This window comes from Protobothrops mucrosquamatus, unplaced genomic scaffold, assembly GCF_001527695.2.
Source record: "Protobothrops mucrosquamatus isolate PMUCROS unplaced genomic scaffold, P.Mucros_1.0 scaffold47, whole genome shotgun sequence".
Taxonomy (NCBI): domain Eukaryota; kingdom Metazoa; phylum Chordata; class Lepidosauria; order Squamata; family Viperidae; genus Protobothrops; species Protobothrops mucrosquamatus.
In genome coordinates this window covers 2,194,882-2,205,598 of record NW_015386429.1, presented here as the reverse complement: position 1 = coordinate 2,205,598, position 10,717 = coordinate 2,194,882, and the positions used below count along the sequence as shown (strand labels likewise).

At 42.2% G+C, this 10,717-nt stretch overlaps 1 protein-coding gene across 1 annotated transcript in view; it reads right to left on the bottom strand.

Moving 5' to 3' along the window:
• ZCWPW2 (zinc finger CW-type and PWWP domain containing 2) overlaps window positions 1-5,657 on the bottom strand; it is a 26,077-nt gene extending 20,420 nt beyond the window's left edge. The window contains exons 1-2 of the mRNA XM_029283289.1: window positions 5,371-5,657; window positions 4,268-4,427 (exon numbers count right to left, since the gene is read on the bottom strand). Coding sequence (XP_029139122.1) covers window positions 4,268-4,427; window positions 5,371-5,657 — 447 coding nt within the window. The remainder of the gene's footprint in view (window positions 1-4,267; window positions 4,428-5,370) is intronic.
• Window positions 5,658-10,717: the final 5,060 nt, after the last annotated feature.

The following is a 10,717-nucleotide window of genomic DNA, read 5'->3' as shown; positions in this document are numbered from 1 at the left end:
CAAAGAGTCTGACCTCGGGGGTAGTCCTTAAGTCCTCCCGAACCACCAAAGGCCGCTGGAAGGGCCGTCGGGGCCACCGGGACTGCTAGAAGAGCAGCCCGAAGGCCACCGCGGCCAGAGTGGGTTGCCAAGGGGCCATTGGGAGGGCCATCGGGGCCGCTGGTCCAGTTCTTAAAGGCCGCCGAGGCTACCAGAAGGCAGAAAGCATTTGGAGAAAGGAGATCTGCAAATGGCCCTTCACACACCCATGGACTCCGGGGAGGAGATGCCACGAGTGGCATAAGAGTCCACATTAACTGTGCTACACTGCCCAGACCCGAGCCAGGTTTCAGCTGGCAATGGTGTGTTCTCCTCACCGCACGGAGTGGCTGGGCCGGGCGAGGCAAACCGGCAACATGCCGAACCTGCCTGGGCGTGCACAGAGGCGGTGGCAAGCGCATGCACCTGGCACCTGGAATCCTGGGTGATTGTTTTGCCACACAGGCTGACCACATTCTGAGGGCTTCCCTTTCACCTAGGATGCCAGGTGCCAGGTGCATTCGCTCGCTGCCACTTCTGCACACGCCCAGGCAGATTTGGCATGTCGCTGGTTCGCCTCACCCGGCCTAGCCGCTCCATGCAGCAGTGAGGAGAATGCACCGCTGCCTGCTGGGGTCTGGGCAGTGTAGCACAGATAATGTGGACTCTCATGCTGCTCGCGGCATCCCCTCCCCTGGAGTCCACAGGTGTGTGAAGTGGGTGAGACCCATTTGCTGATTTCCTTAGGGGATGCCTGTTTTTCTCCCTCCCTCATTACAAATATCTTCCCGCCACTCTGATCTCATGGGTGTGCGCTCTTGTTCAGCAATTTACAGTGGCCTTACAAGCCATGGCCACTGGCAGCACAGCCCCAGCCGTGCAAGCAGCCTGTACCCTCCCTTGTCCCTTCCTGGGCAGGGAGGGAGGGAGGGAGGAAGGAAGGGACAATGAGAGGGAAGGAAGGAAAGGAAAGAAGGAAGGAAGGAACAGAGAATGGGAGGGAGGGAGGGAGGGAAGGGACAATGAGAGGGAAGGAAGGAAAGGAAGGAAGGAAAGAAGGAAGGCAGGGACAATGGGAGGGACTGCCCACCACAGTGCCACCCCCTCCACCAGAGACCCATGGATCCCTCCCACAGCCCCATCCGCACCCCCAGAGGCGCCCCGCAACCTGAGTGACGTTGAACTGGCCATGCCCCCCCGGCCATTGACTTTGCTTGTCAAAAAGTTGCAAAAAGTGATCACATGACCCTGGGACACTGACCGTCATAAGTATGAATCAATTGTCAAGCATCCAAATGTAAATCACATGACCCTGGGGATGCTGTAACAGTCATAAATGTGAAAAATGATCATAAGTCACTTTTTTCAATGCTGTTGTAACTTCGAACAGTCACTAAGTGAATTGTTGTAAGTCGAGGACTACCTGTACTTTATCACTTTTTTCCTTTTTGGGGGGGGGGACAGGTTTTTGACACCTTGCTAGACGACTGGTGGTACTCAAATACTGCAGCCATGACCACCCAGTGGGCCACACCCACCTGGCACTCGGCAATAAGTGGGTTTTGGGTTGCAGGTTTTGTATTCGGTCTTTAAAAGGTTCTCCATCACTGCTATAACCTATAACGATTGGCCTTGAATTTGGTAAATGCAATGTTATATAAAAAAGAAAATAAGACTAAGAAAAAAAGGAAAGAAAGAATAAAAGATGACATTTTCAAAAGATCAGAGAGAACAGAAAACCATGTATTGATAGGCAGACATTTGAAACAGAAATGGCAGAAATAAGAGGAGATTTAAGGATACTTTATCAAATGACTAAGTGGATTGGCAGGAGTTTTAGCTATAGAAAAGATAATCCAATAAAAGGAAAAACCTTTACTGAACTAAAGGGGGAAAAGCATTAAAAATTTGAGCAGCTTTTCTATGCCACCAAAACTAACACTCAGTTTTGATAACTTAGAAAAGGTTATGGAACTTGACATTCACTCTTTAAAAACTGCTTCTGAATGCTGAATATTAAAGAGATGAAAGAACATTACAGTTCAACTACTCAACATAAGTAGCATGCAACTAACTTCATACCACTACTCTGCTTTCTCAAAAGACATCGGAGAGAAGCTCTAGTCAAAATGTTCTCAGAGGTCATGCAACTATCTATATAAATTAGGATTATGAAGATTTAAATTCAAAAAACCATATTCTTCAGAACCATATCGACTTTGACATTCCATTTATGTAAGAAACAATCTCCAAAGAACAAGTTATAATTGATCTAGTCAAATATTATCAAATTAGCACTTTATTCAAATATTGATTTTAAATACTTTATTTATTTACGGTACTTCAATTTATATGGTTTTCCATCTCATATTTGGATGAGAAGGCTGACCTCTTTTCCATTATCAAAAGCTGGTTGGGCACAGAATGGGGGGAGGGTCTCCATCTCTGAAATGTACCACTCTGGTTTTTAAATATGGTACCGGTCATGACTTTAGAGCAAAAATATGGCTGTTGTTATCCATGAATTTCAACTGTGGAAGGTCCAGACAAGAAGCACATTCAGAAATACTTGCTCTAAATTTATTGTAAGTTGATATTAACAGAATATTGCAAGTCAGAAAATACTCTTCACCTTTACAGTCCAAGAAACTAGAGAGGGTCTCTTTTCAGATGTTTTTATCTCACATTCTCACTGCTGTTTGTCTGACTGTTGTTTAATCTGTGGCTTTTCTCTTGTAATTCCTACATGTAATTACAATGAGTCTCTGGTGGCCTTTAGGGACATTGTGCAAGACATACTGTAATTCATAAATGGATCTGAAATTCCCTTTGTGAGATTGGCCATAGGCCATAGTCTACTATTTGCTTACCTTCCTTTCTATAGCATACAGCCATCCCTGCCAGAGTACCTTGAATCTGTGGCCAATGTGACAATTGAACACTACCAAGAGTCCCTCTGTGAGGGAGATGGGCTGTTTAAAAATGTTATAGATAAATAAATAAATTTGTTGATGGAGTTCCTCAGGCTTATGATCCTGAGAGACTTCAAACTGGTTTCATTGAACCTGGGCTCAGAGGTGGCTTGAAATTCATGGCCACCATGACAATTGTTGATCTGACCTAATTTATTAATGGTCCAACCTGCAATGGAAATCACTCACTAAATCTGGTTTTTGTCCTCGGGCAATGACATAGTGGTTTGGCTTTGGAGGAAGTTAACATCATTCCTATGGTAGATTGTAGTCTGGATTCCCAGGAGGAAGGGGCTGAAATCCAGAGGGCAAAAGGGCAGCAAAGCTTAAATAGTTTGGTTGGGAGAAGGAGAGTTAAGAAGGATCGTCTGTAGCAGTTCCCAGATTATACCTACAATGATGCAAATAGTGGCTTTATTTTGGCAAACTTTCTGTCTACAAATGAAGAACAGTAAAGGAAACTTTTCAGAAGTAATCCCATGTGTCTTTTATGATTCTTGGGCCTAGTAATTTCCTTGTCATAATCAGACCACTACCATAACTTCCAATAGAGGTTCCTACTCAATATATACTGCTCACAAAAATAAAGGGAACGCAAACCCCTTCAGTTTCATGGTAAAATGTTCCCTTTATTTTTTTTGAGCAGTATATATATTAAGCATATAAATTGAATAAGGAAAGAGTATATATATACTTTTGTCTCATTCTTTTCCCAACCTGGAGGCAATCTATTTCATCATGTTCCTTCCAACCTGTGGTTTCGTATCCTGTGTATAGATTTTTCATAAGGACAATGAGATGTTCTGAGTTTCCTATTTTTCCTAAGCACATCACACTACTTGATAGTATAATGAAGGCCTTTCTTTAATCTTTTTAGTATCATTTCTTAATTATCCAGCATGTATCAGCAATAATGCTATTTGGGCCTTTTCTAAAACCAGCCTGAATATATGACACAACTCTTTCATGTAGGATTCTAATCTGCATTATTATTCACCTAGCACATGAAGAATAGCTGTAATTTATTGGTCAGTCAAGATTCCTTGGGACTCAAACTACTAACATTAATTTATTATCAGTTTTTAGTAAATGACACACACACACACACACACACAAAACCAAACTGATGTTTCATAGCTTGCTGGTACATCAATAGTGCGGCTTTAAAAAAAAATCTGTATTTTATCTGCAGATAAGTGACAGTGTATGGCCCTATGAATTTAAATAATTTCATTTAATGGTTAACTAGAGTTTTTTTTTTTAAAAAAAAATCCTACCTTAAATGAATTGGGATAAAGATCAATGTATTTTATGGCAGTCCAACTCCTGGAATGGGGATTCCCCAGAAACTCTACATGATGACTTTCAACATCTCCATTAAAATCATATTTCACATACTGTCCATCAGCAGGATCAGGAGAAAGAATGCCAGGCCATCTTAAAATAAAATGTTTTCAAAAATAAGTCCAGAGAAAAATTAAATGCATAGGTTTATGCTATATCTAGAAAGAAACATGTTTGGAGATATATCAGCAACAGACTTATTAAATAACCAGTAGAGCAATTGTAAGAGAGAGGAAATAAGCAGTCAGAAGGTAATAGGAAATGAACTATAGACCAGCCTGTACTTATAAAACCTTGCTAAGAATGGGAGGTAGTTTTTCAGAATATAAAGTCGTTATTGTTTCAAGCATACACTTTCCTACTGAAACCAACTGGGAAGTCTAATTACTGGATTCAGTGGATCCACGGACACTGCAGCCCACTTCTTGTATCTTGTGCTCCACTTTCATGGGTTTCTCAAGGACTTCTGTGATGGACTTTCTGAATTACACCCACCCTATGAATTTGCATATTAAGACTGTCCTGTTAATTCGACCTCTTGACATAAATCCCAAAATCCTATAAATATTTCCTCTATTTCCCATGTTTCTTCCACAAATTTAAAAAATATATTTTCTTTTATTAATCACAATTCTTCATAAATATATTGTTCTGACATATTTATAGCAATAGCAATTATATAACCACTTCATAGTGCTTTACAGCCCTCTCTAAGCGATTTATAGAGTCAGCATATTGCCCCCAACAATTTGGATCCTCATTTTACCGACCTTGGAAGGATGGAAGGCTGAGTCAACCTTGAACCAGTTAGAATCAAACTCCTAGCAGTGAACAATGAGTTAGTCTGCAATCTAATCACTGTGCCACCACAGTTTATACTTAGGAATTGTTGGAGATCTATAATGGAAGCTAAATAGAAAATCATTATGTCCCCTAAAGTTTAAGAACATCTGTAATCTTTATTACAATATTGTTTTTTAATGTTGCAATTAACCTAAATTATCCCTAATTAATGCTTAATTTCTTAAAACCTTACCTTGGCCATGTTTTCATTTTTGCCAGAACCAAGCTTCCTAATGGAAGCTTTGAATAAATATATTTTAATCCATGGTTTTGAAATTGAGACTCCTTGGGAAAATATTCTTCAGCAACAGAACATTTATTAAACTCTGGATCAATATTCATATAGCAGTACCATGGTGTATTAGAATCAATATTTTCTATATCATCTTGCTGTAACAGTCTCCATTTTAAACAGCCCCTGTTCTCACATTGTATCCACCCTTTATCTATGTAAAAATTATTTTCTTTTACAGAATCCATATAACAGGTCTTCATTCTTCTAGTCTGTAGAATATTTGTTCCCTCTGAAACATAAAGAACGATATTAAACATAAATCATTCCCATGAAAATTGTATTTCCATGAAAACTCTGTTAATAATAAAACTCTAATTACTCTCAAAAGTAAGTGATAATTAACTTCTGCAGCTTGAGAAAATACAGTGGCTATGTGGGTAGAAATTATACTTAACCAGTGGTGGGATTCAGTCGGTTCGCACCGGTTCGGGAGAACGGGTAGCTAAATTTACCTGAATTTGGAGAACCAGCTGACTTCCAGAAGTCCAGTCTAGGCCTTGGAGGCCTCCCAGGCCTAGAACAGCCCACCGGAAGTGTGTGGATGCCACTTCTGGAAGTCCGTTCTAGGCATCGGAGGCCCAGGCCTGCATCAAATATGAGAACCGGTTGTTCAGGTATTAGAATCCCACCCCTGGGATTCTAACTTATGAAAACATGTACAGGTAGTTCTCAATTATAACTGAGCTATAGGTAGTACAGGTAGTTCTCATATAGGTAATTCTCAACTATAACTTACAACCCAAAATTATGGTTGTAAGTTGTTGCATCATTAAGCTGGTCACCTTGTGACTGCAGCTAATTTTATCCTCTTTCCTATGGCATATGCTATTATCATTAAGCAAATCTATTTTATCCAATGTCTGGTTTTCACTAGAAACCAGAGGCAAACAGTGGAAGCCATCAAAAACTGTCAAAAGCATAGTCACTTGACTGTGCTGCAAATGGCTCTAAAGATGAGCTGATTGCCAAGTGCCCAAAATGCGATCACATGACTGTGCAGGGTAATGTATGTGGTGATTGAAATCAGGTCAAGTGACTGCTTTTATAAAAAGCAAACTGCTTCTGTGATTATGCTTCCATGAATTTTTCTTGCTAATTAATTGTGAAGTTCATTTAGCCCTATTAACAGATCCTTGACATGTGGCTTAAAACAAGCAAAAATAGTTTTCCAAAAAGATAGCTGATATGAGATGTTTGGCATACTTGTAAAACAGTAAATATCCTACCTCACACAGAGTGGCTGGTATAAGTTGCAAATAGTAGCTTATAAAGTCAAATTTAAAGAGTCTGAAACAATAAGGGTTATCATCACATCAGTATTTAATGCAGCATTTCAGCAGCTCTTTAAAGATAACAGTGAACCCAAATAGTTTTTGCTTTTCAACCTGGATCTAAGGGCATTTCCATATTACCATGGCTTTATTATTAACTGAATCTCTCAAGAACAATTTAATGACCCATTATAGTCTTAATAATAAAAAACAAAGAATAAATGAAGTTCACTATATTATCTTGAGCTGTTTCAAGTCCTATAATGAGAAAAATCCTCACACAAGGGAACAAAATAAATGGGAACTTGAAAACTTAGAATATTGGAGTTTAATAGACTAGCCTTCTATACAAGAAAACGGGCTGTGCAAACCACCCGGGCTAGCAGTGTATGTGCAAACAGGCTGCGGACTCCCATCTCGTGCTAGCATTCCTGTTCATGCCCACGCACATGCGCAAACAGGGCCGCAGGTGCTAGTGCGAGTGGGGAGGAAATGTATGCCAATGTGTGCGCGCACCAGCCAGCCTTTTCTACGGCCCACTGGCCAAGAGCCCACAGCCCAGTCCTGGGCTGTGGACCATAGGTTGGGGACCCCTATTATAATGCATCAGGAAATAAACAAAACTAAAATATGAGAGAACTTCTAAATCACATGTAAATTAGAGTGAGTTATACAAAAGAGGAAAACAAAGAAGTAATGTGATGTTTGAGCTTGTCACTAGCATTTAATAAATGCAAATTTTATTTTAGGGGTACGGTCAAGATAGGTCATTTCTGTAGGTAAAATTGCCTCAAATTAATTATAAAGGTGGAAGTGGATATAACATGGCATTTTTACTATATTAGTAATAATTCAGTTGCTTTCTGACAAAATCACATACACGTCCCTTAATTATTTTAATGAGAACCTTAAACATGTCCCACTGAAATGAACAATGTACAAAATTCCTCTATAATTATTTTGACCTTAGATCACTTATTGCAATTAGTATCAGCCTTTGAAGGCTCAGTGATAAAAGAATGACATTTATGTATGAATACATGTATGAATGTATGAATGCATGTAAGTATGTGTATTATGTCATTCTTACATGACATATCTCAGAATGTCATATACATTATGTTACATTACACTATTTGACAAAGTAGACCACAATCTGCTGCTTAGTAAGCTAGAAAAAGGTGGGATAGACAACATCATCACCAAATGGATCTGTAGCTGGCTGACAAACCGTACTCAGTGAGTAGTCCTCAATGGTACTACATCCACATGGAGAGAAGTAAGCAGTGGGATATCACAAAGCTCCCTCTTAAGCCCAGTACTCTTTAATATCTTCATAAATGACTTAGATGAGGGAATAGAAGGGGAACTCATCAAATTTACAGATGACACTAAACTGGCAGGAATAGTCAATACCCCAGAAGACAAACTCAGGATCCAAATAGATCTTGACAAACTTGAACAATGGGCCCTATCCAACAAAATGAATTTTAATGTGGAGAAAAGCAAAGATTTACATTTCGGCAGGAAAAATCAAAGGTGAGACCTGGCTCAAAAACAGTAACTGTGAGAGGGAACGGGGAGTCCTAGTGGACTATCACTTGACTATGAGCCAGCAATGTGCAGCAGCAGCCAAAAAAAATCCTGTGTTGTATAAACAGAGGCATAGACTCAAGATCACGTGAAGTATTAGTACCGCTTTATAAAACCCTAGTACTGTGGTGGCAAACATATGGCACGCATGCTACAGGTGGCATGCAGATCCCTTTCTGTGGGCACGCACGCCATTGCCCCAGAGGAATGCGGGGTGGGGCTGTTCCCCTGCCCCTCTCCATGCGCGCCTAACTAGTGGGAGCTGGAGAGGGCAGGGAAACCAAATCCAGCAGTGCTCTCAGTCTCTTTCTCTCTCTGTACTGGGAGTAGCTGTGAGAGCTGGGTGGGGAGAGGAGAATCTATAAAAGGAGCAGGTTTTGGCAGGATAGAGAGAGAGAGCACGTGGCCTTTGGAAGCGATGGTGCAGTCGGGACAATGAATGAATGGCGTGAGTTTGGAGAAAGGGCGAGCGAGCTAGAGAAGCAACGTGAGTTTGGACTTTGGACAAAGGGCAAGCAGGGTGAGCGAGGAAAGTAGTATGTATGTATTTGGACTTTGGGAAGGTGAACAGGGCGAGCAAGGAAAGTAGTACAGATGTGTTTGGACTTTGGGAAGGCAACCAGGCCGAGTGAGGGAAGTATCACGAGTGAGTTTGGACTTTGGGAAGGCGAGCAGGGCGAGCAAGGGAAGCGGAGGGAGTTTGGACTTTGGAGAAATGGTGAGAGAAGTGTGAACAAGTGAAGCAGAATGCATTTGGAGAAAATGCGAGAGAAGGGTGAATGAGCAAAGCCAGTTTGGAGAAAATGCGAGAGAAGGGTGAATGAGCGAAGCAGAAAGCATTTGGAGAAAGGAGATCCGCAAATGGCCCTTCATACACCTGTGGACTCCGCGGGAGGGGATGCCACGAGTGGCATAAGAGTCCACATTACCTGCGCTATGCTGCCCAGACCCCAGCCTGGTTTCAGCAGGCAGCGGCACATTCTCCTCACCACACGGAGTGGCTGGGCTGGGCGAGGTGAACTGGTGACATGCCAAACCTGCCTGGGCGTGTACAGAGGCGGCAGCAAGCGCATGCACCTGGCATCCCAGGTGATTGTTTTGCCGTGCAGCCTGACCGCATTTTGAGTGCTTCCCTTTCACCCAAGATGCCAGGCGCCAGGCGCATGTGCTCGCCACCGTCTCTGTACATGCCCAGGCAGGTTTGGCCTGTCGCTGGTTCGCCTCACCCGGCCCAGCCGCTCCATGTGGTGAGGAAAATGTGCTGCTGCCTGCTGGGGTCTGGGCGGCGTAGCACAGGTAACATGGACTCTTATGCTGCTTGTGGCATCCCCTCCCCCGGAGTCCATGGATGTGTGAAGTGGGCGAGAGCCATTTGCTGATTTCTTTCAGGGGATGCCTGTTTTTCTCCCTCCCTCATTACAAATATCTTCTCGCCACTCTGCTCTCATGGCTGTTCGGCTCTTGTCCAGCAATTTACAATGGCCTTTCAAGCCATGGCCACCAGCAGCACAACCACCAGCGGCACTGGCGGTCTGTCCCCCTCCCCTTGTCCCTTCCTGAGCATGGAGGGAGGGAGGGAGGAAGGAAGGGACTAACTGTACTTTATCACTTTTTTTCCTTTTTTTTGGTCAAGTTTTTGACACCTTTCTAGACGACTGGTGGTACTTGAATATTGCAGCCACGTCCACCCAGTGGGCCACGCCCACCTGGCACCCAGCAATAGATAAGTGGGTTTTGGGGTGCAGTTTGGGCACTTGGTCTCTAAAAAGATTCGCCATCACTGCCCTAGTAAGACCACACCTGGAATATTGCAACCAGTTTTGGTCACCATGCTACAAAAAAGATGTTGAGACTTTGGAAAAAATTCAGAGAAGAGCAACTAAATGATCAAAAGCCTGGAGACTAAAACATATGAAGAACGGCTGCAGGACTTGGGTTTGGCTACTCTAAAGAAAAGAAGAAACAGGGGTGACATTATAGTAGTATTCCAGTATTTGAGGGGCTGCCACAAAGAAGAAGACATCAAACTATTCTCTAAAGCAGCAGAGGCAAGACAAGAAACAATGGTTGGAAACTGACCAAAGAGAGAAGCAACCTGGAATTAAGGAGAAACTTCTTAACAGTGAGGACATTAATCTGTGGAACAGCTAGCCTTCAGAAGTCGTGGGTGCTCCATCATTGGAGGTTTTAAAGAAGAGACTAAACAATCACTTGTCTGAAATGGTATAGGTTCTCCTTCTTGAGCAGGGGCTGGACTGGAAGACCTCCAAGGTCCCTTCCAGCTCTATTCTATTCTATTCTATTCTATTCTATTCTATTCTATTCTATTCTATTCTACTGAAATATATTTCCATGTGTAATATGTGTACAAAATGTTGATG